Source organism: Thalassophryne amazonica, chromosome 4, assembly GCF_902500255.1.
Source record: "Thalassophryne amazonica chromosome 4, fThaAma1.1, whole genome shotgun sequence".
Classification (NCBI taxonomy): domain Eukaryota; kingdom Metazoa; phylum Chordata; class Actinopteri; order Batrachoidiformes; family Batrachoididae; genus Thalassophryne; species Thalassophryne amazonica.
This window is the reverse complement of record NC_047106.1, coordinates 99,272,312-99,296,375: the sequence shown is the minus strand read 5'-3', so window position 1 is coordinate 99,296,375 and position 24,064 is coordinate 99,272,312. Positions and strand designations below refer to the sequence as shown.

The following is a 24,064-nucleotide window of genomic DNA, read 5'->3' as shown; positions in this document are numbered from 1 at the left end:
TGCCAGGGAGGGAAATTCAACAAGTTGACACTGTGACCTGTTTCCGTAGACGTGTCCATAAAAATCATAGAGGGATATGCTTTGCAAACGTAATACCCATTACTACATTGGATAATGTTGAAATTGAGGATGGCCCAGTGGTTGTTCCAGCAACAGCAAAGATTTCGTGTCTGCTACCTACAACACACGTGGAATGTCTCAAACCTAAACCGACTTCTAGGCATCTTATATATGCTACTCTGGAACCACCCCTAAATCCAAACAGTTCAACTGTCAACCCCACTGAGGTCCTTAGTCTGGGTCTCATTAACATAAGATCACTGTCCTCAAAATCATTGTTGATTAATGATCTAATTATTGACCATCACTTAGATATGATTGGGCTACGTGAAACCTGGCTTAAACCTACAGCTGTCCTCCACTTAAATGAGGCCTGCCCACCAGCATATACATTTAGTCACATCCCTCATGATGCAAAGCAAGGTGGGGGTGTTGCTCTTATTTATAAATCTAGGTTTAGCATATTAGCTGTTGGGGGTCACAAATATAACTTGTTTGAGCATTTGATTTTCCGCTCTGTTCAGGATATTATGCATTGCCAAGGTCAGAAGAATAAAAATCAGCTGTATTACTTTGTTAATGTACAGAGCCGGCCCAAGGCATATGCCAACTACGCGGTCGCTTAGGGCCTCCATGCCACCAGGGGGCCCCGAGAGCACCGAGACGTTGTGATAAAAAAGTAAATATATACAAGAAATTAAAATAATATTGAATAATTTAAACGAAATTGTATTACACCCGAAAAAAAAATTCATTTTGATAAAATACCAATACTAGGTTAATTGATGCCTCCTGTTGGCTGCTGCCACCGTTGGGCAAATGTAGATGCACCGCTTGGGTCAGGTGGTCGATGACTAATCGTCAGGAACGAAGTGAGTGCAAGTCATGTCTCAGAAAAGAAATTATCCCTCTGGAGCAAAGAAAAGAAAAAAGAAGAAGTTGGAAGACGAGAAAAAACAACAAGACAAAGGTAGGTTTGCATGTCCAATATTACAATTTTTGTTGTCATTATTTGCGAAATGCTCCGTTCGTTTAGTGTAAAGTGCTTTAGGTGTCTTAAAGTCAGAGGTGATTGCTCTAAGACTGCAAGGGAAGATCAGCTTCCCCTAAAATGTCAAAAAATAAGTGATCAAATATATACTGTTGTGTGTACGTCATTGACTAAATATGCGCTACAACACGCTCAACTTTTGTTCAGAATCAGCGTCTTATCACTGGTAATGACGCGGCTTTCCTCTCACTCAAACCCGCAGCTTCATGGTGCTTTAAACAGTCCACAGACTTCAATAGCGACACAAAGTATGCAGCGAAACGAGACGAGTCATTGGATAAATGCTGGGCTTTGTCCTGCCCATCGGACGCTCAGCGTGTCTGGGGGTCTATGGGGCAGTGGGCTGGCCTCGGCTGGCCCGGACGCTCAGCTTCTGCATGATGATTGGATTATCTGTCTGAGGCTGAATCCCTTTTTGATTGACAGCGAAATGAGCGAATCAGCGATCTTTTCGTGTAAACATCCGTGAGAGCATTTTCATTCTGTTCTGAGTTGAACCGGAGACTTTCCTAATCCTCTTAGCGGCATTTTCTTTGTTAAAAACAACTAGCGACAAATCGAGCTTCTATTTCTGGTGTTTTTTTGTTTTTTTTTTGTAGCTGCTTGTGTTTGGAGACTGACTACTATCACTCTTTCTGACTTCTATCGCAGTTTCTGTTCCTACCAAGCAGCGGGTGCTGCTGAGCTCCTCCACCGTCACAAAGCACTCACAGGCGGACACACTTCACACTAGTCTCGCGCCAGTTCCACCTAGCGAGCTAGCTAGGTAGCAAGCTGCACATAATGGCAGACAATTTGAATGTTGTGGACCGGATTTTGGTGAAGCCATTTGATATTCTTCCTTACGAAGAAAAACTTAGAGTTAAAAAGTAGGGCAGATCAACTCCTCAGATTAATTTGGCGCAAAAGGTGGGGAAAAGTAACTCAGCTTTCAATGGTTTGCAGGTCAAAGTTAAAGCAATGTGCATTGCAATGCACACACATTGCTGTTATGTTGTGGAGTTCTATGTTCATTTTGGAGATTATTTAAAGTATTGTATTTATTATTTAAGTATTTAATTTTGATTACAACTTTATTTTTCTGTAAGATAATGTGAATGTCATTTGATTCTATTTTGTATTTGGATATTGAACATTTTGCACACCATTGCACATCTGAAAGAAATTAAACTATTTAATGTGTTTACTATAAATGCAGTCTCCTGCCTGCTGATGTTACTTTCAAATAGTTAAATTAATGAGCCATACTTATACATCACTCTGTATGTAGAAGTTAATTAAAACATATTTATGAGTTTGCTACCCCTTTAAGGTTAAAAACAAGAATGACACCTGTATGATGTAAGATAATTACAAATAATGCTAATGATTGTGGGTACGTTACACACATAACAGTGTAGCCTATGGAATAATGAGGCATCTGGTTCTGAGGTGATGGTAGGGGGGCCCCCAAATGAAATTCTGCTTAAGGCCCCATAAAGGCTTGGGCCGGCCTTGTTACTGTATATAGGCCTCCTGGCCCATATTCTGAATTCTTAGATGAATTTGGTGCGTTCATCTCTAACTTTTCAACTAGTGCAGATAACACTCTGATCATTGGTGACTTTAACATTCATATAAATAAGCCTTCTGATCCCCTCTGCAAATCATTTATGGAAATTGTGGATGCATTAGGCTTTCAATGCATTCGAGACTCAACGCACATTAATGGAAATATCCTGTATCTGGTTCTCGCACATGGTATTGCTGTCATGAATACTGACATCATGCCTCTTACATCAATGGTCTCTGATCACTGACTTCTTAAGTTTACAGTTTCGCTGCCATGTTTAGTGCAACAACAACCTTATATATCACTACAGCGATGCATCAACTCCTCAACTAAGTCTTAGTTGAGGAGTTGAACTTGAAGGTAGACTGCCTGATGTCTTAGCTTCACATTTGGCAAATACCCAATCAGTAGACAGACTTGTGGATAGTTTAAACTCGGTGCACAAAACTACATACGACATGATTGCGCCACCTGTGTAAAACCACGCTCCCCCAAATCACAGTCACCTTGGTTCAATGATTACCTACGTGACCTCAAGCATAAGGCAAGAGCTCTAGAATGGAAATGGCGTATTTCAAAATGAGATGTATTCCACCTTGCATGGCATGATGCTATCTTAGACGATAAGCATGCATTACTGGCTACAAAGCAAACTTATTTCTCTGATTTGATCAACAAAAACAAGCATAACTCAAAGTTCTTGTTCAACACGGTGGCAACACTTATTCATGGACAAACACTTGTAGTTCGGTCTCCTTTTACAGCACAAGATTTCCTGGATTACTTTGAGAAGAAAATAGAAGACATTAGGTTAAACATATCCCAGCATGCGTCAACCCAGCCACAACACAGGTGGGCACCATTACTGAGGTATTACCTAGATTTACAGAATTTGGTAGTATCTCACTAGGCATACTGATGAAACCTGTAATGTCAACAAAAAGCACAACCTGTTTATTTGATCCTATACCAACAAAACTGTTTAAGGACCTGTGGCCCACTCTTGGGCCTACTGTGCTGGAAATTATTCATCTTTGTTTAACTTCTGGATCTGCTCCTAAATGTTTCAAATCTGCAGTGATTAAACCATTACTTAAGAAACCTAATCTTGACCCTAGTGTATTGAAAAACTATCGGCCAATATCAAATATTTCATTTTGCTCTAAAATTCTGGAAAAAGTGGTGTCACGGTAGCTCGTGGACTATCTTACTGAGAATAATCTCTATGAGCCACTGCAGTCTGCTTTCAGAAAATATAATTCCACAGAGATGGCTCTCACTAAAGTGGTGAATGATCTTCTGCTTACAATGGAGTCGGACACCACTATGGTTCTGGTGCTGTTAGATCTCAGTGCTGCATTTGATACCATGCATCATCATATTCTGCTTGATAGCTGGAAAATCATTTTGGGATTACTGGGAGTGCCCTTGCATGGCTGACATCATACCTGACCAGTCTTTCTGTGTTTTGTACAGTAACACTACCTCTAACCTTAGTGACATGAAATTTGGGGTTCCACAGGGGTCCATCTTAGGCACCCTGCTTTTCTCCCTTTATATAGCACCCCTTGGGCACATATTACGGCATTTTGCCTTTCACTGCTATGCTGATGATACTCAGTTATACATGCCAATAACTGCTGGTAATCTCGTTCACATAAAATCCTTCGAAGATTGCCTTGCATCAGTGAGAAGTTTGATGTCTGGAATCTTCCTACTTTTAAACTCTGATAAGACTGAAATGATGGTTCTTGGTCCAGTGAGACATCAGCATCAATTTGACCAGTTAATGATCAGCCTAGGCTCCTGTGTCATACATCACAATGACAAAGTGAGGAACCTTGGGGTCATTTTTGATCCTACATTGTCCTTTGACCTCCACATTAGAAATATTATGAGGACTGCTTTCTTCCACCTGTGAAATATAGCGAAGATTCGTCCCATCCTGTCTATGGCTGATGCTGACACCCTGATCCATGCATTTATCTCTTCTAGATTGGACTACTGGATTGTTCTATTTTTTGGTTTACCGCAGTCTAGCATTAGGGCGCTCCAATTGGTTCAAAATGCTGCAGCCAGATGTTTGACACGAAGCAGAAAGTTTGACCACATTACACCCATTTTGGCATCCCTTCACTGGCTTCCTGTCCCAGTGAGATCAGATTTTAAGGTTCTGCTACTAGTCTATAAAATTCTTCATGGACTGGTACTTCCCTACTTAGTTGACCTAATTAAACCTTATGTACGTGCCCGGGCTTTGCGTTCTCAGGGTGCAGGACTACTTTGTGTCGCTAGGGTGAATAAGAAGTCTGCGGGTCACAGAGCTTTCTCTTATTGTACCCCTGTTCTGTGGAATGATCTCCCTGCGTCAATAAAACAGTCAGATTCTGTGGAGACTTTCAAGTCCAGACTTAAGACCAGTGTTGCCACAGTTACTTTGAAAAAGTAATCCAATTACTGATTACTCCTTGAAAAAGTAACTTAGTTACTTTACTGATTTCTGCTTGAAAAAGTAACTTAGTTACTGTACTGATTACTCAGTTGTAAAAGTAACTAAGTTAGATTACTAGTTACTTTTTAGTTACTTTCCCCAGCTGCTGACAACAACCCTCTGCCACCTCAACATGACAATGATACCTGTTTTGCCAAAACTGACTTTATAGTCACCCTTCCTTGACTTCAATGAAAATAAATACTTGTTTTATAAAAAGTAAAATAAAGACCTCTTTCTTGACCTCATATTTAACTGTTGACAGCACTGTAACAGTAAAACTTGCAATTTCTGACCTACATTGTTTATAAAAGTAACTATTAAATTCTTTCTAACATTTAAATTCTCTCTAAACATTTTACTTGTCGAAATTATTATTATGACTAGTATTAGTAGTTGTAGTACAAAAAGGCTTCAAAACTGGACCTTTAATCTAGGGGTGTTGTGTGTGTGGGGGGGGCGGGCACATCCTTGCCCCACGCACCCGTTCCATCTGGATTTGCCCCTGCTTTGGCGTTTGAGCACAAAGAATGGATAACCTTTATTTATGCATAAAACATGACCAGATTTACAGGTAAGAAAGTTTTATTGCATTTTCACATCATGTGGTCCTCAGAAAGAGTTTAGGTGCATTTGAGTGGAAAATAGTGTTAGTTGTTGACACGTCGCGGAGGATCAGCTGTTTTCAGTGAGCAGATACGGAGCGGCTCAGCTCAGAATTCTAAATAAAGGAGAAAAAAAAAGCATAAAAATGTCTTTGTAAAGCTCAGTGCAGGTGTGCTGTTGTCACCGTGGTTTAAGAGGTGACGATGAGTTGTAGGTGCTGCAGAAAACCACAGATGAAAAGCTCACAGCTCGCTTAAAGTGGGCCGTTCAGTCGAACCCCAACCCCCTGCCCACGGACCAAGTTTAATGTTGCTGCCGACCCACAATGCAAAAATAATAGCAACACACAGTGACTTGGAGAAGTAACTTTAATCTGATTACTGATTTGGAAAGATTAACGCATTAGATTACTCATTACTAAAAAAAGTGGTCAGATTAGAGTAACGCGTTACTAAGTAACGTGTTACCGGCATCACTGCTTAAGACGCACTTATTTTCCCTCTCGTATGGCTACTATACTAGCATAGTATAGTTCTACGCTTTTCACTCTCTTAATTCATTTTATTAGGAAACGGAGCGTGCCGCGGCCTCAACTTTACCTAAGTTCTGGGTCTTTTAGTGAAGCTTAGGGCTAGTGCCTGCCGATCACCTTAGTATTTCCTGTTTTTCTTGTTGTTTAATGCTGAGAAATTATACTGTATTTCTTTTCTTTCTGATGCTTGATTCTTTTTTTTCTCTCTGTTTAAGGTGCAGCTCCATCCAGAGATGGGAGTTGTATTTGTGCTGGCCACCCAAATCCAAATCTATAAATATCCTCGGCCAAGAAACACAAACCTACACACATTTGATGCTGTAAGGAAACCTAGTCAGACATGGGGGCAACGTCCAAACTTCACGCTGAAAGGAACTGGGCTTTGGTGGGTACTCAAACCCAAGACCTCTTTGATATCATGCAAGAAACCTGTTAGTATTCTAGCCATTGACCACCTGACTTAATTTATATGCAAATTAGTTTTAGTAAACCTTCAATTTGCTTGTGCAATCCACATGCCAAGTTTGAGACCAAGTGGCTGTAGAGATATTCATACTGCCAAATGCATTTAAAGGAAAGTGGGACTTTCATACACTTCAGTTCTTTTAGGATTTATCGCTCAACAGGCAGGCATTTTCATTTTCACTCCCATTTTTTCCACATTTTAAATGTCTTTGATGCACACAAAAGATTTCCTTAAATCTCGCTTAAAAATATATTTGTAAAAACTTTACCTTTGCCAAGACAATCCATCCACCTGAGTGGTGCATCGTATCTATATGCTGATTAAAAAGCATGATTACACACAGATTGGACTGGTCGCAATAAGAGCCCACTCTAAAAATTTGCAGGTGATCTTCATTAGGTGAAGAAACTGGATGTGGTGGTCTTGGTCTGTGACTGTGGAGACACTGAAGGCAGCTCATGGTAAATGAAGAAACAGCTCTGGTGGACATTCCTGCAGTCAGCATGCCAACTGCATTCTCCCTCAAAACCTGTGACATCTGTGACATTGCGTTGTCATAAATCTGCATTGTTTTTTAGTGTCTTTTTATTGTAACCAGTTCAAGGCAGCACGGTGAATTAGTGGTTAGCACTGCTGCCTCACAAGAAGATCATGGGTTTGATTCCCATCTGTGGCCTTTCTGTGTGGAGTTTGCATGTTCTCCCCGTATTTGGGTTTCCTGTGGGTGCTGCGGTTTCCTCCCACATTTAAAGGCATGCAGCTTAGGTGAATTGGAAACTTTATAACTGTCCAGGTCTCCCATGCAAGAGATCTTGATCTCAGTGGGACTAACCTGGTTAAATTAAGGCACATCTGTGCAATAATCATTCTGTCTAATCAGCATGCTGATATGCCACGCCTGCCAGGAGGATAGATCTTGCAAAGGTGAAGTCCTCACTGACACAAATTTAGTTTAACAAAGTTTAACAAATTTGTGAACAAATTCTACAGATATAAGCTTTTTGTGTTCATAGAAGGTTTAGATCTTTTACTACAATGCATGAAAAAAAATGACAACAAAAAGGTTGCATTTGTATATTTCATTCATCCATTTATTTTCTACCACTTTTCCAAGTGTGAGTCACAGTGGCAGCAAACCAAGTAGCTCAGCTCACACTTCTGCATCCTCAGCCAAGGATAACATTAACTCCTGTAACTCTTTCTGGGGGATCCCAAAGCGTTCCCAAGCCAGGTGCTCAATATAGTCCCTCCGGTGTGTCCTGGGTCTTCCCAGGGTCCTCCTCCCTGTTGGACATGCCTGGAAGACCTTCCTAGGGAGACAGCCAGGGGGGACGCTCACCAGATGCCCAAACCACCTCAGTTGGCTCCTTTCAATGTGAAGAAGCAGCACCTTCCAGATCAGTGATTCTCAACTGGGGTGCCGCGGCACCCTAGGGTGCCGTGATGGATCGTCAGGGGTGCCATGGGCAATTATCAAATATCACCATTATCGGGTGTATGTGCTATAATAGTGTGGCAGAAGGTGTAATGCTCTTTTATTCCAGTAGATTCCAGTAGTAGCAAAGCGTGCAGTAGCACTGAGCCGTGTGCCGACAAGGAGGCGTGATCGCCATTTTAATTCCGGGCAAGTTAGTGATTTGTGTGCATAGAAGTTAACTTAGTCTCGTCAAGAAACAGGTGGAATATGCCGGAAAGCTGCGAATGTTGGCAAAGTCACAAACGCAGGAACAAGGGAGACAATATTTCCTTCCATAAGTAAGTGGTTTTGGTTATTGTTGTCACTTTGACTGTGATATTTGGATGATAAACAGCTGTATGTCTCCTGCCGTACCTGTGTCGCCCGATGACACGGATCATTAATTTCACTTATGTCTAGTTGATATTTTCCACTGCTAGACCAATGTCTAGTTAAAATTCTTGTCGTTAGTGACTAAAAATTGTTCGACAAGACTGGGGAGTTTTTTTTGCACCTTAAAATAATGAGATTAATGACCCGCACTGTGCTGCCACACACAGAGATGTGCACACACACACCGCTGACTTCATGAATGAAACTCGGTCAATAAAGGATAATTGTGTAAAAATATAATATATATAAATGTATTGTAATGGTTTTAGGAGCCGCGCTGCGTTGAACACAGCAGCAGCTCAGCCGAGCAGCGTAGCTTATCAGCGCAGATCCGTGTAACTTTCAACACTAATATTTGTGAATGTGTGTGTGTCAGAGTAAGTTTAATACTTTCCTGACATAATTTAATGTAATTTAGTTTTACTGGCTCGATATCCAGGTCAAAATGGCATTTTAACACGTATTTTGCGAGCATTTTTCTGAGTGTGTTCAGTCGCGAATTTCCATTGAAAATGCATTAACATCCGGGTACTTCGTCAATATTTTGCCCAGTTAGGAGACGTCATGTCGCTGTTCATGAAGGGATGTTTTCGTTTAGTGTGCAGCAATGGGACTGTGCTCTCTAGTTCTTATATACAGCTCCATGACTATAGTATACTATGTTACGTCATATCTGTACCGCACGTGTTGCTAACGTGCTAACGCACCGTGTAGAGACAGTCGAGTTAGTGGTGCGTGACACATGACAGTGGTGTGCCGCAGGATTTTGTAAATATAAAAAGGGTGCCGCGGCTCAAAAAAGGTTGAAAATCACTGTTCCAGATAGTCAAGCTTCTCACCCTGTCCAGGAGTGTCAGCCCAGATACCTGATGGCAGAATCTCATTTCCGCCACTTGTATCTGTGACTTTATAATTTTGGTCATTATCCAAAGTTCATGATCATAGGTGAGGAAAGGAGCATAATGCTGTGTTTACACATAACGACGACAAGTCACAAATGCCACGAAGTACACATTCTTGGCCGCTGATCAGGAATGTGATGATTCGGGGCAGAGGCGTCAGGTGTCCTCAGGAATTGTTGCAACCTGGTACCACACGTTACAATTAATGGCACGTGTTGCTGGAGAATTATCAGGAACCATTACACACGCGGTCAAGAATAGTGTTCCGTGTTGTTCCACGCATCGTTAAGTTCTGTCACGTTGTGAACAAGGTGAATTGTCTCCACACACACACACCCATATTCATCCAACCGAATTCAGATTGCTCCAGTTTTTCAGAAGAACTTTGTGACTGCATGCGTAGTTGGGCTCTGTGCCATGGAGTGGCGCAGAGAGGAGGAGGAGGACAGCGCCAGATGTGTGGCTTCATGCTGCTCTCGTTTCGCGCATTTTCCCAAACATCAGGCACATGCAGCAGGTGCAACACCTGCAGGAGCACACTGAAGAGCACTGAAATTAGACTTTTAGCCGACTTAGTGTCAGCAATCAAACTGAATGCGGTGCAGCAGGGTTTAATTGTGCACGCGCTTCTTCCTCCGCCGGACTGGAGGAGGTGCAGAGATGTCTGGCTGCACGTGAGTCTCCTCTCGCTCCTCTGGTTGCTCAGACTTGTTCTCCCGCTCATCGGTTACAACAGCAGGTGGAACACCTGCAGGAGCGTCCTGAGGAGCTTCAGCAGGAACTGTGGAACGACATTTGGAGCCAAGTTTAATTGTGCGCACGTGACAGAAAACTGATTCGTCATGGCGCGCAGTGAAATGTGACGCCGCGTTACAAGTCGTGTCAAAACTTGACAGTTTCCGTGTCACTTCGTAATAATGCGTGACAGTTTGGGCTCCAAGAACCATCACAGGAACCACTACGAACGTTGTCACGTTCTATTAAGGATCAATACTCATCAAGACAGATCAATACGCTCAGTTGCGACCTCCACGACGTGACATGAAATGAGGGTGGTGTGTGACATTCGTGGAAGATTTTTTGACAGGCAAAAACATGCTCCACGAATATCAAGAATGTGTAAATGCACCTTAAAGTGTAATTAACAAACAATGAAGTGGAAAATTCCCAGCTGACTTCATGCTCTGTATCAAGACTCAAACAAAATCCAGTTTGTCATCTGATCAGAAAATGAAAGTGTCCCAAAAACCTAGGCTAATATATTAGCAGAGACTACCTTCTTTTTCTCCTCCTACTGAAAACAGTGTTGAGAAGAAGAAGAAGAAGACATTCTTTGTTCTCAAGAAATAATATTTTGAACTAGAATACCACACTTCTGAATAAAGAGAGACTATTAGACTTTTTTTCTATTCAGAAGAAACCTTCATTGGACTTATTTGAAACAACAAGGAAAGCTCTTTAGAGAACAAGAAGAAAATTAATGGTGAGTTTATATTTTATAAATGTATTAAAAGAGTTTTCAAATGATAAATTGCATTTCACATTCACCTCAGAAATGATCATCTGTTCAGTGTCTTAAAGAAGCAGTTTACTGGTGGTTTGCACTTGTTACAATAACATCAATTAACTTGTAGCTTCTGATCGCTAAAGCCGTATTTTTGTGTTAATAAATAATGCACCAGGTTTTCAAACACTTGATTGCATTGCATGTTCACCTCAGATATGGTTGCCTGTTCAGTGGCTTACAGAAGCAGCTTACTCACGTTTTGTGTCTCCTATAGTAACATTAATTAGTTTGTTAGCTGTGCTTCTTGGCATGTGTGTGTCTTATAAATAAATAAAGTGGGCATTAAATTAATTTTGCTTTTTGTTGCATGGAGTGATAAATGTCACTTATGGGTGATTCTTTAACTACAGGCACTATTTGTTGTGGCTGGGGTGCCTGGCTGGCTTTTGTTTCTGTCTTCTGGTTTCTGTCTTTTGTTTTTCCTTCCAGGTGGCATGCGTTCAGGACTGAGTGGCTGTGTGGCTGAGTTATTAGGACCTCACCCTGATCACCTGAGGCTGGTCATGTGCAGCTCGTCAGGACTCACAGCTGTGGTGCATCTATATGGATTGGGGCATGGTTGCATTTAGGTCTGGAGTACACAGTGTGTATTTGCCAGAGACTCGACCTTGTGACCAGACGGGTGAGATCGACGTCTAGAGAACCATCTCATCATCATGGATGCAGAGACCGTACCAGGTTTGATGCCATGGTCTGTGAAAGAGGAGGGGGTGAGGTCTCACGCTCGTCAGCACACTTCCTGAGGTACTTTAGGTTTTGTGACTAACATGAGTACAGTCAGTAGATATGGTGTCCCTCACACCTTATTATATTGAGCTGTTATGTTGGTTGTTTAATCAGCTTCCACTGCAGTGGAGAATTGAACTGGGTGTTCCATGCCTGCAGGGTGGGAAGCTGATTGGTGATTAAGCCAGGAAGTGTTTGCTGTTTATGTACACCTTTGGGTGGTCTCTCTGTGTGTGGAGTGGTGGACTCACATGATGGTTTCTTCTTTCACAGACTCGGTTGGTCGCGGCCACCTGGGGGGTGTCGGCGGGGTCCTTGGGTCCGAACTGTTCTGGCTCCGGACCATTTGTGCTGCTGGGAGCGCACCGTTGTCCCACCTCGCCAGACCGCGCACTTATTTGTTATTAAGCACTCACTGTTATGTCATTAAATTCTGTTATCCTTTGAACCGTGCTCTGCTTATTTTATGCTGGGTCCTTCAAACGCTGGTCGGTTCTCCGCCCGCGTCCGACACATAACACTATTGGCCTTGTAAATGTAATTTCCACCACACCATTGCCTTACAATATAAAGTGCCTTGGGGCAACTGTTTGTTGTGATTTGGCGCTATATACATGTGCTCTGATGTCACTGTTTATCTCCATAGAAACTACCCAAACAATCTTTCATACAAGCTGTTTAGGGACATTACAGTGTTGTGGTGGAAATTACGGCAATAGTGTGGGACAACTACATTTTGTTTAAAAAATATCACAACAGTTGTATGACATTGAATACCCCAATTATGTTTTGATTATTTTACTGATATTTTATTCAGAGATATTTTAAAACATTAGAAAAACGTTTCTTTACCATTCATTTTTATCATTGAAGATCAAAACTCTGGGTGTGGGACAAGCACAAAACGGCAATATTTGCATATAATGATGCTGAAAGAAGGTGAAAAAGTCATCATAAACTACTAGAACAAATTTCTTAACACTTTCAATCAATCAATCAATCAATCAATTTTATTTATATAGCGCCAAATCACAACAAACAGTTGCCCCAAGGCGCTTTATATTGTAAGGCAAGGCCATACAATAATTACGTAAAAACCCCAACGGTCAAAACGACCCCCTGTGAGCAAGCACTTGGCGACAGTGGGAAGGAAAAACTCCCTTTTAACAGGAAGAAACCTCCAGCAGAACCAGGCTCAGGGAGGGGCAGTCTTCTGCTGGGACTGGTTGGGGCTGAGGGAGAGAACCAGGAAAAAGACATGCTGTGGAGGGGAGCAGTGATCAATCACTAATGATTAAATGCAGAGTGGTGCATACAGAGCAAAAGTAGAAAGAAACACTCAGTGCATCATGGGAACCCCCCAGCAGTCTACGTCTATAGCAACATAACTAAGGGATGGTTCAGGGTCACCTGATCCAGCCCTAACTATAAGCTTTAGCAAAAAGGAAAGTTTTAAGCCTAATCTTAAAAGTAGAGAGGGTGTCTGTCTCCCTGATCTGAATTGGGAGCTGGTTCCACAGGAGAGGAGCCAGAAAGCTGAAGGCTCTGCCTCCCATTCTACTCTTACAAACCCTAGGAACTACAAGTAAGCCTGCAGTCTGAGAGCGAAGCGCTCTATTGGGGTGATATGGTACTATGACGTCCCTAAGATAAGATGGGACCTGATTATTCAAAACCTTATAAGTAAGAAGAAGAATTTTAAATTCTATTCTAGAATTAACAGGAAGCCAATGAAGAGAGGCCAATATGGGTAAGATATGCTCTCTCCTTCTAGTCCCTGTCAGTACTCTAGCTGCAGCATTTTGAATTAACTGAAGGCTTTTCAGGGAACTTTTAGGACAACCTGATAATAATGAATTACAATAGTCCAGCCTAGAGGAAATAAATGCATGAATTAGTTTTTCAGCATCACTCTGAGACAAGACCTTTCTAATTTTAGAGATATTGCATAAATGCAAAAAAGCAGTCCTACATATTTGTTTAATATGCGCATTGAATGACATATCCTGATCAAAAATGACTCCAGGATTTCTCACAGTATTACTAGAGGTCAGGCTAATGCCATCCAGAGTAAGGATCTGGTTAGACACCATGTTTCTAAGATTTGTGGGGCCAAGTACAATAACTTCAGTTTTATCTGAGTTTAAAAGCAGGAAATTAGAGGTCATCCATGTCTTTATGTCTGTAAGACAATCCTGCAGTTTAGCTAATTGGTGTGTCCCCTCTGGCTTCATGGATAGATAAAGCTGGGTATCATCTGCGTAACAATGAAAATTTAAGCAATGCCGTCTAATAATACTGCCTAAGGGAAGCATGTATAAAGTGAATAAAATTGGTCCTAGCACAGAACCTTGTGGAACTCCATAATTAACCTTAGTCTGTGAAGAAGATTCCCCATTTACATGAACAAATTGTAATCTATTAGATAAATATGATTCAAACCAGCGCAGCGCAGTGCCTTTAATACCTATGGCATGCTCTAATCTCTGTAATAAAATTTTATGGTCAACAGTATCAAAAGCAGCACTGAGGTCTAACAGAACAAGCACAGAGATGAGTCCACTGTCTGAGGCCATAAGAAGATCATTTGTAACCTTCACTAATGCTGTTTCTGTACTATGAGGAATTCTAAAACCTGACTGAAACTCTTCAAATAGACCATTCATCTGCAGATGATCAGTTATCTGTTTTACAACTACCCTTTCAAGAATTTTTGAGAGAAAATTTTTCAGAGGGGCTACAGCATCCAAAGTTGTCTTCAATGAGGATGTAAAACTATTGACGAGATACTCTATCTCACTTACAGAGTTTAGGTAGCTACTCTGCACTGTGTTGGTATATGGCATTAGAGAACATAAAGAAGGAATCATATCCTTAAACCTAGTTACAGCGCTTTCTGAAAGACTTCTAGTGTAATAAAACTTATTCCCCACTGCTGGGTAGTCCATCAGAGTAAATGTAAATGTTATTAAGAAATGATCAGACAGAAGGGAGTTTTCAGGGAATACTGTTAAGTCTTCAATTTCCATACCATAAGTCAGAACAAGATCTAAGATATGATTAAAGTGGTGGGTGGACTCATTTACATTTTGAGCAAAGCCAATTGAGTCCAATAATAGATTAAATGCAGTGTTGAGGCTGTCATTCTCAGCATCTGTGTGGATGTTAAAATCGCCCACTATAATTATCTTATCTGAGCTAAGTCAGACAAAAGGTCTGAAAATTCACAGAGAAACTCACAGTAACGACCAGGTGGACGATAGATAATAACAAATAAAACTGGTTCTTGGGACTTACAATTTGGATGGACAAGACTAAGAGTCAAGCTTTCAAATGAATTAAAGCTCTGTCTGGGTTTTTGATTAATTAATAAGCTGGAATGGAAGATTGCTGCTAATCCTCCACCTCGGCCGTGCTACGAGCATTCTGGCAGTTAGTGTGACTCGGGGGTGTTGACTCATTTAAACTAACATATTCATCCTGCTGTAACCAGGTTTCTGTAAGGCAGAATAAATCAATATGTTGATCAATTATTATATCATTTACTAACAGGGACTTAGAAGAGAGAGACCTAATGTTTAATAGACCACATTTAACTGTTTTAGTCTGTGGTGCAGTTGAAGGTGCTATGTTATTTTTTCTTTTTGAATTTTTATGCTTAAATAGATTTTTGCTGGTTATTGGTGGTCTGGGAGCAGGCACCGTCTCTACGGGGATGGGGTAATGAGGGGATGGCAGGGGGAGAGAAGCTGCAGAGAGGTGTGTAAGACTACAACTCTGCTTCCTGGTCCCAACCCTGGATAGTCACGGTTTGGAGGATTTAAGAAAATTGGCCAGATTTCTAGAAATGAGAGCTGCTCCATCCAAAGTGGGATGGATGCCGTCTCTCCTAACAAGACCAGGTTTTCCCCAGAAGCTTTGCCAATTATCTTTGAAGCCCACCTCATTTTTTGGACACCACTCAGACAGCCAGCAATTCAAGGAGAACATGCGGCTAAACATGTCACTTTCATTGTAAAGATAACTATAAAAGTGTGAAATTTCCCCTTTTTTCTGTTTTTCATACAATATGATCAAAGGACATAATAAGTGCCCGTAGTCTAAGAATCACCCTTATACTGCAGTGTGACATATCTTTTTCCTCTCTCTCTTAAAGAGGCATGTTTGAACAAGTGTGACCTATACTCTAGAAAATACAGCATGTTGGTTAAAGTGAAAAAGAATTCATTTTTTCTGAACTGCTGTCTTACAACAAGCTCTTTTGTTGCTTCTCCTGAGTGGCTTGTGGAGTCTTCAGCTTTACTTTAAACAGTAAACTTAACGAGTGACGTGTCTGACCTTTGTCACACAGCAGTCCTCCCCAGTTGACATCACACACACACTGCCATGGCTCGGTGCAGCTCCCGTACACACATCCGGGAAACGTCACGCACTGATCACACAGAGGACCCTGCCAGCCGTAGTGACACCTGAACAACAAAGACCAGAGCCGCAATGATCTCACAGAGGTCTGACAGTATCTCTGCAGCATCACATTTAATTACATCTGTCACTCTATATCCAAAGTTATTGTTGTGAAGGGTCAAATTTACCTCCCAGTGTGCACTTTTCTAATGCATCAACTGCACATACATCCATTGTTATTAAAGTGCGATAAGCGATCCTGTGGCTTACTTGCATTCTCCAGGTACAGTACAGGATCCGTGCGTCTGGTGACATCCCTGCTTACACGCCGCTGTCAAAACAACCAACACACATGAAATGCTGTCAGACTTTAAAAATGCGGCATTGTGAAACAGAAATGGCAGTTTATTGTTGTGTTGCTGAGCGAAACACCTGATATGCACAGCACACTTTACAGGGTTATATAATTACCTGTGTTTGCTGTCTGTTAGTGAGAACAAGGACTTGAACAGGTTAAGTAAAGAACAGGTTTAGTTGGAAATTTGTGGAAAATTGGCCTCATGACAGGTGATGAGGTTTTTTAAACTATCTAGCTCCCTTTCTGTTTTTAAAATAAGTATTCATTGTTGAGAGCTAACTCCTATTTGGCTTCCATGAAAAACTTGGAGCACTTTACTGGCAAGGGCTCGGTGGGTCAGAGGTGGGAGAAAGTCACCATCAAGTCACTCTCAAGTCATGAATTAGCAAGTCTCAAATCATAATGACCACCAAGTGTTTGACAGCTGACTTGAGACTTGACTTGGGATTTGCAGATTGGTGACTTGAGAGTGACTTGACGGTGACTTACTCCCACCTCTGCTTTGGGTTACAGGCTCAATTAAAGCCCAAACCAACATGGCCATTTTCTGCATAAAAATGGCCACCATTTCCAAACGAACAAATCTATGCAAACAATTTTGGGATGGGAACAATATCAATGATCAATATTATGCCCTTGTTAAATTAAAAGAAAAGTTATCAGTTTTTGAGAAAATTGGGTCCAAATACCCAAATTGGTTGTTTTCAGCATAAAAATGGCCTCCATTCCCAAACAAACAAATCTAGATGGAAACAATGTCAATGACCCATATTATGCCATTGCCAAATTAGAAAACTTTAGACAGTTTTTGAGATATTGCCACACCACAACATAGCAGCCTACTGGCTGGTAACCCCCCCCCCCCCACACAAGACCTGGTGACCTGGCAGAAATAAAAAGCATCATTCAAATTATTGAAAGCTACCGTGTTAGCTTGCTATGCCACAATATCATATACAACATATCATATATACAACACCCATGTTGTAGCTGATGGTACACCCATGTTTCACTTGACTATTTGGACCAGTTGTCTGGCTGGATGGTTGTCATCCAGGACTCAAAGTGCTTCCAAAGTTTTGTTGGTGCAGTGACTCATGGTATCAGCGCCTGCTCTCGGACCTGACCTGTCCTATATGGGGGCTGATAGCAAGTGCTTTATTCATGACTGTTTTCTTATGTTGGACATCCCTTTTCTCATGTACACTTATTTCTGGGATGCTGCTGCTACTGCAGCGTCATGCTGACAGCAAGTGAGGAGACTCTAGCATTTAAACAATATATAACTATACATTTGTGTTCAAAAGAATAGCAGTTTGTTTAATGAAGCGAGTAAAACTCAAAATCCTTATAATAGCTTTTATTTCCATACACGCGAATGCATTGAGAACACTGTACATTCTATTCCAAATAAAAACATGAAGAAATTTTTTTCAAATATGTTGTCAATTTAAAGAAAGTGAAGAAAAAATATTGTTAAAAAATAGCAGTGTCTGCATTTTTCTTTACGAAGTTAAACATTTACTGTATAAACTGAAAAATACTTGAAGATTTAGCTTTTCTGTAAATCACTGAACTAATATTTAGTTGTAAAACCGTTGTTTCTGAGAACTGCTTGACATCTGTGTTGCATGGAGTTGACCAACTTCTGTGACCTGTGAACAGGTATTGCAGCCCCGAACAATTGGACTACATTCCACAATTACTCTGCATTTCTTGGTTTTGCCGTAGAAACAGCATTTTTGATGTCACCCCACAAGTTGTTCTTTTTTTTTTATTGGGTTAAGGTTCCGGGATTGGCCTGGCCACTCCATAACATTAATCTCGTTGGTCTGGAACCAAGACACTAGTGTGTTCGGGGTCGTTGTTTTGTTGAAACACCCATTTCAAGGACATTTCCTCTTTGGCATAAGGCAGCATGACCTGTTCAAGTATTTTGATGTATACAAACTGATCCATGATAGCTTGTATGCGATACATAGGCCCAGCACCATAGTATGAGAAAGGTCCCCATATTAAGACGCTTGCTCCACCATGTTTTGTTCAACAATGGGACTTTGTGGGGGCTTTTTGCCCATTGCTTGGCTTCACATAGGTGCCTTCTAAATGATACAGTACAGTACAGTAACTTTAGATCTACTTTGATCACCCTGGAGCTGATCATTAGCTGAGTCTTTGCCATTCTGACTATTCTTTGATCCATTTGAATGGTGGTTTTATGTTTTCTTCCATGTCTTTTTGGGTTTGGTTGCCATTTTAAAGCATTTGAGATCATTTTATCTGAGCAGCCAATCATTTTCTTAATTCTTTTATGTTTTCCATTCTCCAGGCAACTTTTTAATCAAAGTACACTGATCTTCTGATCAGTCAGTGTCTAGAATGACCCAGCATATACAACATTTGCTGCCTTCATCCTTAAATAAGGGGCACCTGTAAGAGTGTAATAAGGGTTACAGAAAGAAAACTGCAGACAACACTATTTTTTGACCAGCCTAATATTCCTTTTTCTCCACTTTCTGTAAATTAATTACAAATTTGATACGTTTTTCTTCATGCTTTGATTTGGAATATATTATGCAGTGTTCCCATTGCATTTGCATGTATAGAAATAAAAGCCATCATAAGGATTTTGTGCTTTACTAACTTTTTTAAATACACTGTTAATATTTTGAACACAACTGCATATGCACATTTTCATTCTTTATCAAATAAAATGACAAAGTAGTCATTTGATGATGACATGAAGTTATGATTTAATAATATAAGGTTTTCTCCAGCCTTGGTATAAACTTGCAGTGCCCAAGTTCTCTGTTGAAGTAGAACATGCATGTCAGTGGTCACTTAGAAAAACAAAACCAACACAAACACTGCATTTTTTGTTGTTGTTGTTTTATTATTTATTTTTCATCCAACTATTCCAAGAGTCTACAAGTGGAATCCATCATCCTCAGTAAATCACAGAGGATAACTCTTCAGACTTCCTGCTTTTCCACGGTCCAATCAGGAACCTGCTGAGGAGGAAGTCAGAAGAAGAGAAGCATGGGTGGGATGGGCAGGATGTTCTTACACTATCTGTGTGGCCTTCAGGGCCCCCATGGTTTCCACTCTGGTTTCCTCCATTCACTTTTACCATGAGAGCACGCTGGCAGTGCTCCGAGGTCACTAAGCGGGGTCATCCAAGTGATGAGTCACATACAGATGCAGAATAAAGTGCCACACTGTCTAAGGAAGCTAACTGGTGTGCACATGGACATACTGAAAGTGTACTAACTTTTGTTAGGCAATGTTCAGTGAACTGTATGCTGGTTTTTAAAGTGGCTCTCCATAAAACTCCAGACATCACATGACCCAATCTGATACAGCCCAAAAATGCAGTAAAATGGATGGAGCTCACTGCGCTCTTTAAATAAAAGGATATTGCATGTTGTGTTACAAAACCAAATACATTAAACACCAAAGACCCTTATGTCCTTGCTTTTCACAACCATTTAGTTAAAATGCTAAAATGAACTAAGTTGATGAGTGTCATCTGGCTGTCAGCAGACGGATACAAATTTGGCAAAATGTCCCTATGCCTAGCGTTTGGAAAATAATAGTAAAAACATGGATAGTACAAATGAACAGAAATGGATCTTAGATGTTCATGCATTTTTTTCCCCCCAAGTTTAATACGACCTGCTAAAACTGCTGTTGTTAGTAGATTGGTCAGTATTTAGCACTATGTACAGCAAATACAAAATAAGTATAGTAGAAATAAATACATTCATACAAATAATCAAGTACGGCGGGGGTGGTGGCCAAGTGGTTTGTGTGCTTGGTTTCAGTGTGGAAGTTTCCTGGTTCAAACCCCACCCCTGGCACATTTCTCCATGCAATTTAGAGTTGCGTCAGAAAGGGCATCCGGCATAAAATTTATGTCAATTCAACATGCAGATCCACCTTGGATTTGTTGTGGCAAACTCGAGTGCAAACAAAGGAGCAGCAAAATGAAGTACATTCCATGTGCTGTTGTGGCAATTCTATCTTCACGATACAGTAGTTTCCTTGAGGGATACAAAGCCCACCACTGAAAGAACACTGCTGAAAATGAAAAGCAAACAAAAGAAAACAAAATACTTTCAAGTATGCATTTAACTACACACATATTCCGCCTGAAATTACTCAATATCACTGATGTATCTTTACATCTCTATGCCGATGATACAATTGTTTGCGGTCATGCAAGTACTGTTGCCCAGGCCTTCCAATATTTACAGTCTGCATTTCACATTATTCAGTCAGACTTATTCCATCTTAAACTGGTGCTGAATGCTGACAAAACAAAGGGTATGCTGTTTTCAATCAAAAAGAAAGTGCCAGCAGTTCTCCTATTTATTGCATCCACAAAAGGTGTCCCGATTGAGCTTGTGGTCTCCTATAAATATCTAGAAATCTGAATTGATGAACATCTCTCTTTGACCTCCCATATTGAAAACCTTGTGAAGAAGCTAAAACACAGTTTCTTCTTCAGGAACAAATTATGTTTTACATTCAAAGCCAGGGAGCAGCTTGCAGCTGCCACTTTCTTGCCAGTTCTTTATTATGGTGACATTGTTTATGTGACTACCTCTGCCACTTCTCTACAGATGTTGGATTCTGTTTACCACAGAGCTTTAAGATTCATAACTGGCTGTAAACATCTCACTCACCACTGTAATCTGTATTCTCTGGTCAGTTGGTCATCACTTTCCACACGTAGACTTTTGCATTGGTTTAATTTCATTTACAAATCAATCCTGACGGGTGCCCTCATATATCTCCTCGTACATGTCCCGCAGACAGTGAGGTCATAGCCTGCGCTCCCAGGCCTTTATTATTTCAGTGTTCCTTCAGTACGTACAAACAGGGGCGTAGGTTTGCATATGGACCATAGGGACAAGTCACAACCAATATTTTGGGATGGCAAAATAGTCCCTACCAATATTTAGCATTTTTGTTTATATAACAAAATCATTCACTATTTTTCTGCGAACTCGATACTATAATTTTAGTCGTCATGTTTTGTGTTTTCGACGTGCCAGAGTGACAGGGTTACCCATGTTGCAATTTCATTAGCTCACGTTCTTCTCACATGGACGTAAACAAAGTGCATCTCGTGGCAGGCAGTGCTTCATTTATAAAGTGGGAGGTCCCGGAGCACAGAGGATGGGTGGCTCCGGTGCAGTGTTGCCAGATGTACGATAATTATCGTATTTGTACGATAGTTGTGCCCTCTGTACGATGTACGATCAATAATGGGAAAAATCCAATATGTACGATAATTTCAGTTGGTTGCCCAAACACGCATCTCTCTCTGACACCCAAGAATCATTTTGCAGGCGCAGCACTCAGTCGGCATCAAAGACACACCACACACAGGGCTGCTGCTGCTGGCTTTCGGCGACCGTCATTTGAAAGCCCGCCCCCTCTCATACAGAGTAATGAGTTCCATCCAATCTGTGCCGTGACAGGAAGATTCCCCAGCCAACTTTTTTTTTCGAAACTTTATTTCAACAAATGCAATAACAAACGAACAAAACACAAGAGCAAAGAGATATACAAGAAAAATAAAAAGTTCAAGTTCCTTACGGAGGTGTCAACATTTTTTCTGTGTTCAACAAAATCTGCACAAGTGTCCATGGCATCGGATGACGACAGCGACCTCGAGGTTGAATTCGACTCTTTCTAGTCTGGTAATTAACACGTTTGTGTACCTTCACAGAAAAAAAAAATGTTTCTAGTCTGGTAGTGCATTTGCTTGTGCATTTGCGTTCTTTTTGTGCCATAGTTTCCCCATTACTATAATTACTGTTTAAAAATGTGACATAAAATTCTTTGTAAATTTAAAAAAAGAAACGCTAAAATAGCTACGTTGTATGCGTTTTGTTTGTGTACGATAATTTCTCCCAAAATACGATCATTTTGAGGTTTGGTACGATTTTCATATTTCATATCTGGCAACACTGCTCCGGTGCAGAAAAGCAAGAACGGCGGGGGGGGGCCTGGAGAACAATGCTGTGCGCCACATTTAAAATAAACTGCACACCCACACAAACATGCACACACCTTCACAAATGACACTACCATCCTGCCTTTTCCTCAGAAATTACAACATTTATGTTTGCTGTCTGTCTATGTACTTTTCTGTCACTTTTGCGCTCTTTTTCATACTTTCCCTCGTTTCAAAAGTCACCGAACGCACTGTTGGAAAGCATGGGTTCTTGGCTTGCTGTCAAATTTTTCAGAGTGAGGGCTTATATGAGAACTTACGGTAATGAGAATCAGCGGCGCACTAGTTTTTTTTATTTATTTATTTTTTTTTTTCTCAGCGGCGCACTAGTGTGAAACTTCCGTGTTTTTCCTCTGCGTTATGACATCACAGGCTTACGTTTACCGTAATACACCATATATATCATTGGAAATCTTTTTTTTTTTTTTTTTTTTTTTTTTTGGCAAATTAGGTTGCTAGATACCTACAACTGCATTATTGATGAAGAGAATAGATTATACATCTTGGTTGCAAAAACTTTTTTTTTTTTTTTGTTAGCTCCACAAGTATTTTTTTGTTGTCTTGTTCTCCCAGGTGTAGGCCTATAGAATAGATTAGTGATTTTGGGTGCAATTTTGTTATTTAAGCTATTTGTTTGTTTGCCTACACACTTAATAATGTAAATAAAGTGTTAAATATTAATAAAGTGTCGTCATATGTTATGTATTATGCTGTACTTCTGCGTCTAATGGTGTGAGTGGGTTAGGGGGTGGTGGTGGGCAGGGGGGCCGGGGGGGTATTGTCCCTACCAAAGCTGAGACCAAACCTACGCCCTTGCATACAAAGCTTGGCAAAAATGATTTTTTTTTTTTACTCTGCCCCTTCAACCTGGAACACTGTACAACAGGATCTGAAATTGTTCAGTTTGATTCCAATGGGGGACTTTAAACTGATTTTAATTATGTCTGCCAAGGACAATAAAATCATGGGTGTTTGTCTGTCTGCCTTTTTGCAGGATTACATCAAAACTACTCCGCGGATTTTGCTGAAATTTTCACCACAGATAGGCCATGGAAGACTCCACTGAATTCTTGTTTCAATTTATTTTCATATTATATAGTGCCAAATCACAACAAAGCTGCCTCTGGTGCTTCACACGAGTAAGGTCTATCCTTACCAACCCTTAGAGCAAGCACACAGGTGACAGGTAAGGAAAAACTCCCTCTGCTGATATTGAAGAAACCTCAAACAAACCAGAGTCAGAGGGGTGAGCCACTGCTTGGGCCATTCTAATAGTTACAGTTTAAAAAGATGAAGAAACAGAAACCAGGTCATCAAAGCAAAAAGAAAAAGGTGCAGTTGAGATGATCACACATGCATTTAAGGCGCAGGCAGGGGTCATCCAGTGCCCTGGGGTGCAGGGCCAGCATTCATCCATCATGCCGTCAAAAATTCCTGGAAACTTCTTCCTGTTTTAGTACATTAATCTGCTT

At 40.8% G+C, this 24,064-nt stretch overlaps 1 protein-coding gene across 1 annotated transcript in view; it reads right to left on the bottom strand.

Annotated features, from left to right (window-relative positions):
* Positions 1-24,064, bottom strand: part of LOC117508550 (protein jagged-1b) — a 266,488-nt gene that overhangs the window by 59,620 nt on the left and 182,804 nt on the right. Inside the window, exons 5-6 of the mRNA XM_034168334.1 lie at positions 16,477-16,537; positions 16,141-16,271 (exon numbers count right to left, since the gene is read on the bottom strand). Of these exons, the coding sequence (XP_034024225.1) occupies positions 16,141-16,271; positions 16,477-16,537 (192 nt within the window). The remainder of the gene's footprint in view (positions 1-16,140; positions 16,272-16,476; positions 16,538-24,064) is intronic.